Consider the following 14,326-nt stretch of genomic DNA (forward strand, 5'->3'; position numbering starts at 1 on the left):
TCTGGTTTTCTTTGTGTAATTTCTTACAACATATCAATGTTAAGAAGGAAATGCACATAACTTTTTAATACAGATGTATACATCCATAAATCTACTTTATTTACAAGCATCATTTTTTGTATGTAAATAAATGAGATTATTACAATTATTTTTTTCAAGGCTTAACAACTGAGTGTATGTACTATTAACTAAGAATCAATTTATTTAGTTTGTTCTATTTTTCTATATGTGCATACTAATGAAACAAATGTAAATAAATTAAAACTGTTCTTAAAGAGTAAATGTTTTCATCTCAGCATGTGTGGAGATTGTTTCACAGTCTTTACTGTTTTTTTAAAATATTATTTTTGGTGGCAGATACTTTTGCATTGTTAGAGAAACAAATCTGTAGGTGAGTAAGAAGTCAAAATGTTAGAATATAGTTTTGTCTTTTAACATTAAACACTGGGGTAGCAACACAAAGTGAAAACAGCTGATGACAAGCATAACATTTCTGCAAAATCCATTAAGGTCAATGCAAAAAAGAACACAAAAGTAATATATATTATATATATAGTAGTATATATCATCAGAGCATCATTGGTGATACATTATCGTGTATAGCTGATTCATCTGGAGCCAGTTTATGTTTCTATGTGTCTGTCTCCTGGTGGTCTGACTGATCTGTAACTGCATAATCCCACTGAAGTAATCAGAGAATAAAAACTGTAGTATTTCCTCTTAACTGTTTTGGAGGATGTATTAATACGCTGATGAGTAAATTGACTTGTATCCCACCACTGCAGCTCTGACAGGCTGTTCCTCTGATCCCCTGTTTTCCTAAAGCGAGTCGTTTCCTCAGCTACAGCCGCCGAGAGCACATCTTCAAAGGGGGGGTGAGACGGAGCACCGGCAGGAGGGGGCGGAGCCTGGAGGGGCTCAAGACGCGCAGCCTATCATAGACTGTGTCACAACTGAGAATGCTGCTTACCTGTGCGCCAAAACTCTGACAGCCTTTCACCTCACCTGGACCGTCTGCGATGGAGAAAAGCAGATGAAATATGATGAGGATTTTACTTTTCTGCGCGCATTTTTCCAACAAGGGCAAGAGCAGCGGAGCAGAGCCGAGACAGAGTTTACTTCCAAAAGAAAATCACAGCGGCAGCACCTCTGTAGGGCGGACAGGTAAGGCTGGTGTTTTAACTTTCTGACATCTGCTGCGACCTCTGTGTGGTACCGTATGTCTGTTATAAACAAAAATCACAATGAAGTATTTAAAATCTTCATCAAACTGATGGAAAGTCTTCCAGGCTTCAAGTTAACTGGAGGTTTTTATTTATAAATTGAAAGTCTGAAAATACAACATGTTAGGTAGCGTACGCAGGTTACTTACTGGATAAATTCACGTTATAGAGGCTAACCAGCGACTGGCACTTAATTTTAGGTTATGTATTTAGATTTTGGCCAATAAACGCCAGTTTTAGGAAATAGAAATTCGAGATTGTTAAATTGTTGTTTTACAGCTGTAATCAGATCAGAATAAAAGATTTCTGCAGGAAGAAAAAAAACCAACAAGTTGACCCAGTCTGTTATATTAAATAATTAATGGAATGATGAAATAAAATCATAAAATATTTGACCTTAAATTTAAGACCAAGATTTCACTTAATAAATTTCAGGGAAATCAAATCAGATTTTAGTCTAATCTCAGTGCGATCAGTCTGGTTTTCCTATTAGAAAATTATTGCCTAACTAATGATGATACTGTAAATCCCTAATTGCATACAATCCAAACTGGGGGATTTTTAAAAACATATATTTTAAAAAGTATAGAAAAGTGTAAATTAGGTTTTAAAAAAAGGTTTTAAAAAGTGAAAGATATCTTTCAACGTGAAGCTTGATTAGAGTTTTTTTTTAGTTAAATTAGTTTGTATGGGAAAGGTTTTACTCTGAAAATGCCAACAGTGCTGAGAAATCAGAGCTTCAGATTAAGATCTTTGTTTGATTAAAGCAGCTGAACCACACTGTAGGTACAGTTTTACTCAGAAGTGTTTTCCATTTGATTTATTTGACATAGATAATGATGTCATGAAGAATGTAATTGGCACTTTATTGTTGCAAATGATGAATGTGCATTTAAAGTGTTTGATAGACTTAATGTAAAACAAAGCATCGTATTTTACTTTTTGTTGTTAAAAGTAAAAACTATTATGTCATACATTTTTTAAAAGTCCTAAAAAAAATGGAGTAGGGGGGTGATCTTGAATAATATATTAGTAATTGCACAGTATATGACTACATTTTGCTGGACACACACTAAGAAGAAGAACAGGTCTGATCTTTTTAAATGATTTAAAATTTGTCTATTTATTTAAAGTGTATAAAGAGAAGTCTGTGCTGAAGGACAGCTTGTGACGGCGAAGATCTGAGAAACAAAACACTTTATAAAGTTTGTCAAAATCAGCAAAAATAAAATACCTTGTCACTTCTAGTAGAGCGACCGACTCTAAACCTCCGTGGAGTCACTGTGAAACAGATTTTTGATTGAAAGTACTAACAAAAAAAAATGTGTTGCAGGAAATTAATTTTACGCAGCTGAGTATGAATCAGTGTCTGACATGTAAAGCTGTCACTCATATCTAAACCATCTCTCACAGTTAAAGTGCAGAGGGAGAGATTAGCAGCCCCCACATCTCACTCTTTGCACACCTCTAACTTGATCCTTCGCCCAGGTGTGCAAATCGTCTTGGACTACGGTGGCTGCATCATTGTTTTCACATCTATTTGTACTGATGGAGAACATTTGCTCACGTACGGCCACTCTGCAAAGTTCAAAACATCTGGTGTTGAGAGAAATGTGTTTGAAGCTTGTTTTTTATTCACCCTTCTGACAACAGCCATGACTCCTGCACAAAGGTGGTCTCCTCTCCACCCACGAGGTATTTAAACAGGTTAAAACAAACTTCTTATAAATGTCATTTGACACTGAGCTTGTCTTTCTGGAGTGCCAGCGTTCACCTATGTTGTTGTACATCTGGACTGCAGTTAAACTGGACCACTGGTCAGACTGTAGCCCCTACACAAGGTTTTAATGTTTGTTTTAACATCATTTTCTACTGATGGCAAACGTTTTCTCACATCTGGTCACTCTACAGAGTTCAGAAATGTTTGATTTTGAAGTTTGCCATTCATATATTCTCTGCCATAAACATGCACTCCACTCTACACGTCATGCACTTCTTGCAGGTTAAACCAAACTCCTTGTAAGTGTCAGCGTTACCGTTTTAACTGTGTGGTTCTACGTCTCTGATGATATGGGAAAGTAGACGGATGGTTGTTAAACTGGATCTGTAAATGACATCGGGTACTGGATTTTTCACACGTCTGAAGTCAAACTTTTGTCACTAAAAGAGTTTTTAACTTTTGTTCTGCAGCTGAACAGCACAAAGTTCAGAAATGTTTAATTTTGATAGACATGTGTTTGAATCATATATTTTATTCTGTCTTCTGAAAACAGATGTGACTCCTGCCACAAATCTGAGCTCCTCTCCATTTATAATGCAGCTCAAGCAGGTTCAAACAGACTGCTCTAAAAGCCCTCGCACTGAAACTGGTCTTTTCGGAGTGTAGACAATGTAACTGTTTGTTCTATATCTCGGATAATATGGGATGACAGACTGACAGATTAAAAGGAACAGCAGATCTTCCACAGGTCTGGAGTCAGACTTTGGACTTTTAATTGTTCGTTTTAACATCTTCTGTGGGCTAAATGCTATCTGACCCAGAGTGGAAACAGAATGGCTATTTTACCTGTTTTATCCCCGTGTGGGAGATGAGATGATGGACTTTAAATTTCCTGATTTTTGGTCTAACAGTATAAACAACAAGATAGTCCTTCAGTCTAGGGGACCTGTAATCTATGGAAGAAGACAGTTTGCAAGGCCCACCACATCTTTTACATGTCTGGAGTCAGACTGTGGTCATTACAGGACTTTTTAATGTTTGCTTTAATGTCTTTTGTAAGCATGGCAATCCTTTTCTCACATATCCGCTATCAGTGTTTGAAACACATGACATGACCTCCACTCTGACCTCCACTCCCAAACTAGTCCTTTTGGAGTACTAACATGACTGTTTTAATAGCTTTATTCTTAAATGTGCAACAGACTTATAGTTAAACCAGGCCTGATGAAAACGTCCGAGATTTGTTGATACTCAGTTAAGTTTTCTGAGTAGAAACAATTAGAAAATCACCAGCTGATGGACTAACAGTAACGAGTTCTGTCTTTCTCATCACTCCCTCAATCTGCCTCTTCTTTCTCAGTGGCAGGCTCGTAAATTGTGGCTCTGCTGAGTCTTGGTCAGACAGGTTTTATGACCAAAACTCTGTCATTGCTCTGAACCATCCTCCCCCGGGGGCCTCCCCTCGCTCCCTCCCCATGCCAGCTGTTCCTCTTAGGAGCTCGCAGTGCTTCCAGCACTTAAGCAAAGAGCTTGATTTGTTTATGTCAGTAAGAGCAAATTCGTGGAGGGACTGTGCCGCTGTGCCGCCATGTCACATTCTCAAAAAATTACAGAGCAGTATGTAGCTCTGGCTCCAGGCTGACAGGAGCTAAATCAGCTGGACCTTTAACGACAGACCTTTCATGTGGGAATTCCAAACAAATTGCTTTATGATTTCATTGAGACAAGAAAACATCTCTGAGTGGCTTTGGGTGAGCTTTTGAGAAGGAAATGTTGTATGCATGGTTTGACTGAAATGACCCAACATTCAGGATGCACGCCACACACGAAAAACTTGCAGAAAAGACAAGCAAAGGAAAAGGTCTAAAACGGTCTTCTTTGCTCATTGAAAAAATACCTCTTTATCACTTTTGATATATATTTGTGGATATTTATTTATAAAATCAATTTTTTGATTCATATAGCAGTGATAAAGAATCTTTCAAAAAAGGTTCTGGATAAGGTTTTGGATCCAGATCAACTCCAAAAACAAATCGCTCTAAAAACAGGCTTAAAATTGTCATACTAACTTGTAATCCTGTGAACACACGAACTGAACCAATCGCACGGAGTCTTTGGTAGAGCTAAAAAGCCCAGAAATAAGAAATCATACATAAAAATAAAGAGAAGAGAAAAGAAAAGTAAGGATTCAATCACACTTTGACCTTTACCTGCACTCTGGAACAGCTACCTAACCCACCTGTCAAAAAAATTCATTTGCAGGTGTCTAAAAGCCTAATAATTTAGACTTTATGCTGGTAACAGACTTTCAGCCTGTTACCAGCATTCACAGGTGTGTCAGTGCAAGTGTAGTTACATTTACATCAGGTTACGGCTACGGCTTAGGTTAAGGCTTAGGCTATGACGTAAGTTATAGTATAGTGTTTCAGTAGAGTTTGCGGTTATGACATACCTACAGAAAAAATCCACTATAATGCTGAGATTTGGCTGAGAAGTGAGAGCTGACAAACTATTTTTACAGGTAGTCAAAAAGATGTCTAGAAATAGAAAAATCTATCTATCTATCTATCTATCTATCTATCTATCTATCTATCTATCTATCTATCTATCTATCTATCTATCTATCTATCTATCTATCTATCTATCTATCTATCTATCTATCTATCTATCTAATATATAAAAATAAATATAGAAAAGATTTTACATAAAATACAATGAATACAGATATTTTGTAACATCTGAAAATACCATGTAAGTGTGATTGAAATATCTACTATGATGTACGACTCAACTTTTAATCATTGAAAAATCCTCAGTGGTTGAAATTAGGTCAAATTCACATCGTCGTAAGAGCCAGAAAAGACGATTTTTAAACCAAATTTAGATGTAAAGTGACGTCTTTTTAAAGCAGGGTATTGAACTCCAGGCCTCAAGTGCCAGTGTCATGCAGGTTTTAGATCTCACCCTGGGTCAACTTACCTGAATGATTAGTGACTAGTTCATTACCAGACCTCTGGGGATATCCAAGACATGTTGAGGAGGTAATTTAGCCATTTAAATCATATCAGCTGTGTTGGATCCAGGACATGTCTAAAACCTGCAGGACACTGGCCCTTGAGGCCTGGAGTTCCCCCTCCCCTGTTTTAAAGGCTAAAAAAAATCACAAAATAACAAAATCACAGTCACAGAATAATGTATGTGGAGGAATGACTCAGGGGATACTTCACTGTCGCCAAGCCCAACTTCACCTACTTGCTACATCTGATGCCAGTTCAACCTGCTGCTAAGTGATCTACGCATCGGACAGGATGTCCATGAAGCTCGTGTTTTCACACAACCTGTCAGATATCACCAAATCATCTCCAGACTGCCATACCAGCCTCTAAAGCTTCAGACTACTTTATTGTTTCCTGCTGTAAAGATAATTACAGATGTTCATGGTTGGGCTGAGGTGGGTGGGGGTTAGTGGAAGTCAACAAGATCATCTTGGGCCAAGGACAAACCTCACGGGCTGGTAGCTTCTTGTCAAAGCTTCCACAGACTTGTCCACCTTTAACAAGCTTTGTGTCACCTGGAAATCTGAGCCCATCCCACTGACGCTGCTGCGGTTTGCATTCCTGGAGCGTGTTAGGCGCAGGATGCTATTTCAGCGCGTGTGCCCGTGATTATAGACGTAAAGTAATTGTTCTCATTTTGTCGTCGACTCCCATTCTCAGGCTCATGAATGTCGTCAGTCTGTAACTGTTGATGCTTTCTGCCTCCGGTGTGTAAGGGGCAGGGCGCTTCACGGGTCTCGCCTGGAGGGCTGTTGTTGTAAATCATGTGTGATTCATAAAAAACTGGTTCTCCTGTCTGCCAGGTTTCATCTCCAAAACCTCAGAGACGTACAAATAGATCTTGGCCTGCAGCCATACCTCCCTGGAACTTCTTCCTTTACCAAACTGCTCTCCTGTCAACACCCCCCTTTCCTCTCGTCCCTCCCCCATCTAACCATCATTATCCTCCCCCCGGCGCTGCCTCAGTGCAGGCCGATGATGTTGTTTTCTTTGTGCTTGTCTTTGACCGTCCTCCATGGGAAGTACCTGGCAGCGGATGCACGTAGCAGGCCTCTGCCTGGACACGTCCGGCTCCCCCCTCTCCTCCGTCTCCACGGCCATGCAGCGTGAGAACTGCAGTATCCATGGTGACGAAGGAGGTGTGCTTAGGGTTGGTTATTTAAATGTTGTAGACAGGCGGATTTAGGCCTGAACGTCAGCTCCTCTGAGGTTCAAAAACACACACATACACACAATATGACACACAGAAAAATGGTACAATCATGTTTCCAACAACTCGGGAATATTCTGAAGGTCAAAGAAATGTTACAGAAGAAGTTACTCTTGCTTTTATTTCCTCCTTAGCGTGCCGTTGAGCTGTTAAGTTTAGCTCAGCTTTCGACTACACATCTCAGCAGCCTGACTTCTGATAAAAACCACACGCTCTTCTTACATTACCCAGTTTGGCCTCCTTGCACTGGTGCTAATTTAGTTTTCAGTCCATTTTAAAATTCTGCTCATGACTTACGAGGCTTTACTTTTTCAAGCGCCTGAGTTTATTGATGAAGTTTTAATTCCTCATTATCCTCTTTGTTCTGCTGGGTTCCCATCACCATCTAGTCAACCAGCCATGGCCTTAAAAAACCTCCCAGTTATTTCTAATGGTGGTCGAAAAGTAAAAGGAGAAAATTTGTCTCTTCATGGTGTTAAAAAAATAAAAAAAGAACAACTTAGATTTAGCAGTGATCTACATCAACCTCATGTCCAGTCCTGAGACAGCGTCAGCAATTTAACACAACACGTGTTTGTTACTTGTATTATTCTGTGTAATCAACTCCACTTCACAGAAGGATGAGTCTGGGTTCTAATTAGATGGGTCATCTTTTGACCAGAATAGATGGCTTTTCATTTTAAATGGGCGTCTAGCAGCGCTGTCTCTTTTCATTACGTTTCATTACGTTTTTCCAGGGTGGGCGTCCAGGTAAAGGTCTGAGGGTGTCCGAGCGTGTCCTGGTAACTCAGCTCTGGACCTGTCTGCTTTTACGTTATCCTAACCTCATCCTTAAGACACATTTTTAAGACACTTTTTAAGCCTTTTTTAGAAATAGACTAAAAATAAATCTTAATTTCGTGCTTCCTGTCAGAGCAGAAAAGGTTTTTGGATTGGCTTGTTTTTAACACAGATGGGGCTTTTGACCTGATTTGAAAGTGATTAACATATGGAGTCTTTTCAAATCCGGATCCAGGAAGTTTTGGACAGATTGATTAGAATTGTGTGAAGGAGGAACAACTGTAACAAACTAATCTTCATCCAGATGTACATCTCAACGCGAGGGACTCGTTCATGCATGTTGTTCAGAGAGTTTTGGGTCTTAGTGGGGAGATGAAGTCTTGGATTGCTTTTGTAAATTTGCTTTTTTTGTGCTTTTGTTTTATTCTTGATTGCTTTTAAAAGCTTGTTGTCCTCGTTGCTCAACAAGTTTTATGTTTGACCTTTTTGTTATTGTTAGAACGTTAAAACAGCAGAAGTTGAATCCTCTCCCAGCTTTTTTGGAGTCAAACCCTATGTTTAGTGAGGTCTCTCTCTTTTGGGAACGGCCTGAAAAGGTCAGACTTGGTGGAGCCTGCTGCATCACAATGACGTGTTTTCTATCTGTTTGACACAGGTTGTTTTTTTCCTCTCTGAAGGGCGTCAAAAGCAGCCAGGCTGCTTTTAATAGTGCATTCAATTTTCTTCAGAAGGCTAAAAGAAAACTCATAAAGATATTTATTATAGAAATACTTGATAGGAATGAAAACTGCTCATTCCTATTAAGCATTTCAATAATAAATGTCTCCATATTTTAGACTTTGTTTGTGTCTCCTGAAAAATAAACTTGGTCTCGTTAGTACTTCCATAACAGTCTTCTCTTTCTTTCTGCAGGTTTTTAATGCGTCACCATCCTGTCATGTGGTAATCATCTCAGTGTAACCCAAAAGACACTGAACAACACTTTGAGCAGGTGACCTCATCCACAGATTTGCACCTGCACGAGCTGCTCACATGGCCCACCCGTACGAGCCCTGGTTACGGACAGCACCACCTAGTGGCAGCTCAGACGACATGAACATCGCTTCCTGGTGGGACCTTCACAGAGACGTCCAAGCAGGCAGTTGGATAGACCTACAGACGGGTCAAGGTGTGGGCCTGCCTTCAGTGAATCCAGGCGGCTCCATGGGTTTGCAGCCTTCTCTGGGGCCCTATGGCTCTGACCCACAGCTGTGCACCCTGCCCCCGGCTCAGCACGCTCCACCCTCGCAACCATCCCATCTCTTCCCCCAGGACGGCTTCAAGATGGAGCCACTAGCCCCCGAAATGCTGCAGCAAGAAACCTTCTCAATGGAGGAACCTCAGGAGACGTCTGTGTCAGCTCGCCCCAAGCCCCAGCGCCGCTCTTCTTCCAGAGGCGGCAGCCAGGCTGTGTGCCGCTGCCCTAATTGTGTCCACGCTGAGCAAATGGGCCAGAGCACTGACGACAGCAGAAGGAAGCACATGCACAATTGTCACATCCCCGGCTGTGGCAAAGCCTATGCCAAGACCTCCCATCTGAAGGCTCACCTGCGCTGGCACAGCGGAGACAGGCCGTTCGTCTGCAACTGGCTGTTCTGTGGCAAGAGGTTCACGCGCTCTGATGAACTACAGCGACACCTACAGACGCACACTGGCGCCAAGAAGTTCAGCTGCGCATTATGTCCCAGAGTGTTTATGCGCAACGACCACCTGGCCAAGCACATGCGCACGCACGAGTCCCCACCAGGACAAGGGGAGGACAGGCTAAACGGAGATGGGAGGGGGGATAAGAGCTTTGATGCATCTACACCTCCCCAGTCATCCTCAAATGTGTCTGACAGCACAGATCCTCCACTGAAGCTGAAGTGTGAGACAGACGCCTCCGTCTCCAGCGTGACGGGGCAGTCGGGCTAGCTGCGTCGCGTTCAGTTAAAGGGTTGCCATCACCTCACAGAGGTGTCATAGTTTCATGATAGATTAGAGAGTAGAAGGAAGGTATGAACACTCTTTCACTGATGAACACTGATGGAACAAAAAATATGTATGTGTGGTCCTGTGAATTTATCACACAAATGTGATAAACCGTGATGCCACGGCACGCTGAAAAGCAGGAATCCTATTGATCTTGTGTGTAAACCTTTCGTCTGTGACTACTAAAGGTGAAAGGTGGCGAAGGAGGCGATGGAGCTGAAGCTGCAGCTTGTTGCTGGACTTCGATTGCTGCTAGCGCTACAGCCACCAGTAGCCCAAGAGACTGACATGAGTTCATGAGAAGGTGGTTAGGTAGCTTGTTTACAATCAGATCAAATGTGTAACTGGAAGAAAAGAGCATTGAGTTTAACAGTTTCAAGGAAAGCAGACAGTAATATTGATATTTTCCTTATGTTAAGACTGTTACCACACGTGTGTGTAGCCTACTGTACTGGAAGAAGATGTAGGTTAGCAGCCATTTGAATGGGTGAAAGTCCAGAAGACCAAAGAGTGTGACAATGATTAAAATGGTCTGTAATCCAAAGGAAATACAACTTTAATGTTGTACTATGGCCAAAATAAGGCTGGTGATAATATAATATAATATAATATAATATAATATAATATAATATAATATAATATAATATAATATAGAAAATTATGCACTACAATGGCTAGTGTTTACCAAAATACTGTGTTTATGTCACTGCTACAGTGGCACTTATTAACACACAGTAGGAGAATGTGAACAGGTGTTCCACTGGGAGCGCAACAAAGAAAAAAACTACTACAGTGATGTGAAAAACTCACAAGGACGGAGGCTGAATGGCGGGCGGATGGGAAATGCCGGCTGGTGAAATGAAGCCCGGTTTCTGTCGAGACACGCCGATGAGAGAAGTCACATCTGGCAGCAAGACAAACACAACTCCACAGATCGGCCCTGTCAACACGACAGGCTTGCACAGAGAAATACTCCTTCTGCTACATCTGCCATTTAAGGTTAAGGATAGAGCTGATGTTCTTACTTTTTTATGAGTTGTGGCTAAAACACAACCAAACCGTGGCCCCAACATTAAATGGGTCACTGACGATGACTGCTAAGAGGTTTATCCGGAGCCCGATGCAGTCCCGCCATTTAAAGCTGCATTTAACTGCAGCTTTTGTAACAATGGCTCAAATGTGTAATGTGAAAGAGCTCACTTGATGAGTCACCACTCATTCATCTCATCTGTACTCTATGTTTTAGCATCTTTTAGGTCATTGTTTTGGTTTATCTGCCCTCACCTTTACTGTTGTTTCAGCTTCACCCATGAATCATGCTTCCAGCTCACTGCTGCCTCTAAACAGACAGAGCAAGCAACTCGCTGCAAAACATAAAACTACAAAACTTTATTTTATTTTTTTTAATAAAAGGGAGTCAATATTAAACTCACAATATTCAAGGGGCAAAAAATACACTATATGGACAAAAGTACTGGGCCACCTACACATTGCATCTGCAGCAGCTCCCAGTGCACAGTTTTTGTGCTGATGTTAATGCCAATTTTTTCAGTGTCTGTAAAAGCAGACTGCCTGGCGAGGTGCTTGATGTTACACAGCTGTGCCAATGCAACTGAAAACACCTAAATTCAAAGTTTAAGACGTGCGGCTCAGTACTTTTACAAATATAGGGTATAATTCTAAAAATCAAATACAGATTTAAAATACACCAGCATTTACTGGTTTTCCTGCTGCCCCCAAGAGGCCAAAATTAAAATAACACAAAAGAAAATCTTTAAAAAAAAACAAAAAAAAACAACAACATTTTTTTTAAAAGCATAAAGATGGACATTGCCACCGTGATAAAGTAATGGTTTTGCACTCATTAGCACCATGTTGTTTTTTGTTTTGTTTTGTTTTTTGTTTGTTTGTTTTTTTAGCTAGAAGTAACCGTGTATGGATAAAAGGGCGGAGTGCTAAGTTATCAGCAAACTGTAAAGCTCACGTGTCAGTCAACACAGCTGCACCATTAACTTAATTAAACAAGTAGATGAGTTCTAAAAACAAAATTTTTTATGAAAAGAGAGAAAAAAAACACTTTTGGAGTCCCTCAAGTGGACATTAGAGGTACTGCATTTTTGCCTTTTCCATGTTGGCTTTATTTTTCAGCTCTTATGGCCCCCCCTATCGTTTTTCACACAGATATTCCACCTTGAGTCTGTCAGGTGACACCCCCGTCGTTATGACGCCTTTGCTTGTTCACACTGAACCACAGCGAGTCAGAGCGGTTAAACACAGGCCGGCCTAATCAGAGGGGCATGACGTCTTATGTGTCCCATCGAGTTTTCGGGAAGGGCGGGCGCCACATTCCAGCATTTGACACTTGATGAGTGTGCTGTTAGGCAGTGTTACAGTAGATGGTTGATAGCTGCTCACCTTTTCAATAAAGGTGCTACTAACACACAATGACACACCTCTCATGAGCTTTCTGTTCCAAACTGGACCGACAAGGTTGCTTATTTGAGAACTTATGTGCCTTTGTTTTATATTAAAGAAAAGAGTTCTAGACCACAGCTTTTGGCAAATGAGGAGCAACCAATGCAGTGCAACATCTCTCAAAACACAAACGGACTACACTAGAATATATTGCACAGGAAGGGTGGAAATAGTGGATCGTGTGGACCCAGGTTCACACTGTTTCATGATTACTATCTGCCGGCTTGAAGCTGAAAGCCCTCCGGTTCACTTTTGAACCTTTAACACAGAAGGTGTGGTCGTACTTGAATCTCCCTGCTGTGAACAGGCGGTACATAAAAGAGGTGGAACATGATGGTCATGTCATAAACATGTGAAAGAAAATGTCAGAATGGCTCAAAATCTTCACGCTGTCATCACATATGTCATCTGACCGAGCGGTGCACTCCTGGATTTCCTCATTGAGTGGTTTCATATAGTTCTTCCAAACGTTTCCAGCCCCCATTTCCATTTCAATAAGAGCTGCTGCAGTTTTGTTTTTATTTTCAGAGACACGTCATCTAACAGAACACTTTGCTGAAACACAAGCACCGTTCGACTCCCTTTTTCTGCAGCGTTAACGTGCCGAGAGAGGCTGCGCTGGCAGACCAGCAGCAGAAAGAGCTTTGGTTACTTGTTTTGGGTAGTTAACTTTCATAATCGATATTGTATGATTGGTAGTTGTGTAGCAAGCAGTGCGAGCAGCTTTAAAGTGTAAAACACTTTTAGGATGTATGTAAACCGTCGCAGACGTTAGGCAGATTTTTATATATTAGAGAGCTTGAATTACTGGAGGCTCACAGTTGCTGTATTAATGTATAATAACAAATGAAAGACAATGCTTAAACATTAGTCAATTATTGTGTATTGACTATTATTATTATTAATAATAATAATAGTAATAATTTCTGAGTTCTTTCCTTTTATGGACAACATTTTGAATTGGTTACTGTAGTAAATGTAATAGTTGTGGAGACTGTAATAAAATAAGTTCAAAAACTTTTAATAAGTTAAATATCTCGGTGTAATAACGTATTTAATCTATTATTGCCCTTTATTAAATAAAGATATATGTATATATTCTGTGTTCATGTTTAACTTTTATTTATAGGAGGCAGAATTTCTGAATTTCTTTTTGTTTTAATTTGCACCCAGAAAAAAAGAGACAAATAATAATAATAATGCACTCACTTCGTTAGGTATACTTGTTCCACTGCTTGTTAATGCAAATATCTAATCAGCCAATCACACAATAACAACTCAGGGCATTTAGACATGTAGACATGGTGACGACAACCTACTGAAGTTCAAACCGAGCATCAGAATGGAGAAGAAAGGGGATTTAAGTGAGTTTGACTGTGGTATGGTTGTTGGTGCCAGACGGACTTATCTGAGTATTTCACAAACTGCTGATCTGCTGGGATTTCACACACAACCATCTCTGGGTTCATAAAGAATAGACAGAGAAAGAGAAAATATCCAGTGAGCGGCAGTTGTCCGGGTGAAAATTCCTTGTTTATTCCAGAGGTCAGAGAGGAATGGCCAGACTGCTTCGAGCCAATAGGAAGGCAGTATTAATTCAAGCTTTGCAACTAAGGTATGCCGGGAAGTATCCCTGAGCATACATGTTGAACTCAGTAGCAGAAGACCACACTGAGTGCCACTTTCATCAGCTAAGAACAGGAAACTGAGACCACAACTTACAGTCTCTGCGAAGTTGGACCATAACAGATTGGAAAAACTTTACCTGGTCTTATGAGTCTCAGGTAATAGAGTCATTATTGGGTGTAAATATCAGGAAGCATGAATCCACCTGATTTGTGTCAATGGTTTG

General features: G+C 40.5%; 1 protein-coding gene across 1 annotated transcript; it reads left to right on the top strand.

The window, feature by feature from the left end:
* Positions 1–968: 968 nt before the first annotated feature.
* Positions 969–13,547, top strand: LOC116320260 (transcription factor Sp6-like). Its single transcript, XM_031739826.2, has 2 exons — positions 969–1,164; positions 8,902–13,547. The coding sequence occupies exon 2, from the start codon at positions 9,022–9,024 to the stop codon at positions 9,940–9,942; it is 921 nt and encodes a 306-aa protein (XP_031595686.1). The 5' UTR covers positions 969–1,164; positions 8,902–9,021; the 3' UTR covers positions 9,943–13,547.
* The last annotated feature ends 779 nt before the right edge of the window (positions 13,548–14,326 follow it).

The sequence above is a fragment of the Oreochromis aureus genome, linkage group 6, assembly GCF_013358895.1.
Source record: "Oreochromis aureus strain Israel breed Guangdong linkage group 6, ZZ_aureus, whole genome shotgun sequence".
NCBI lineage: Eukaryota > Metazoa > Chordata > Actinopteri > Cichliformes > Cichlidae > Oreochromis > Oreochromis aureus.

What these genes read in the sequence shown, in the direction of transcription:
- LOC116320260 (XM_031739826.2), top strand. Translation starts at nt 9,022, where the DNA reads ATGGCCCACCCGTACGAGCCCTGGTTACGGACAGCACCACCTAGTGGC.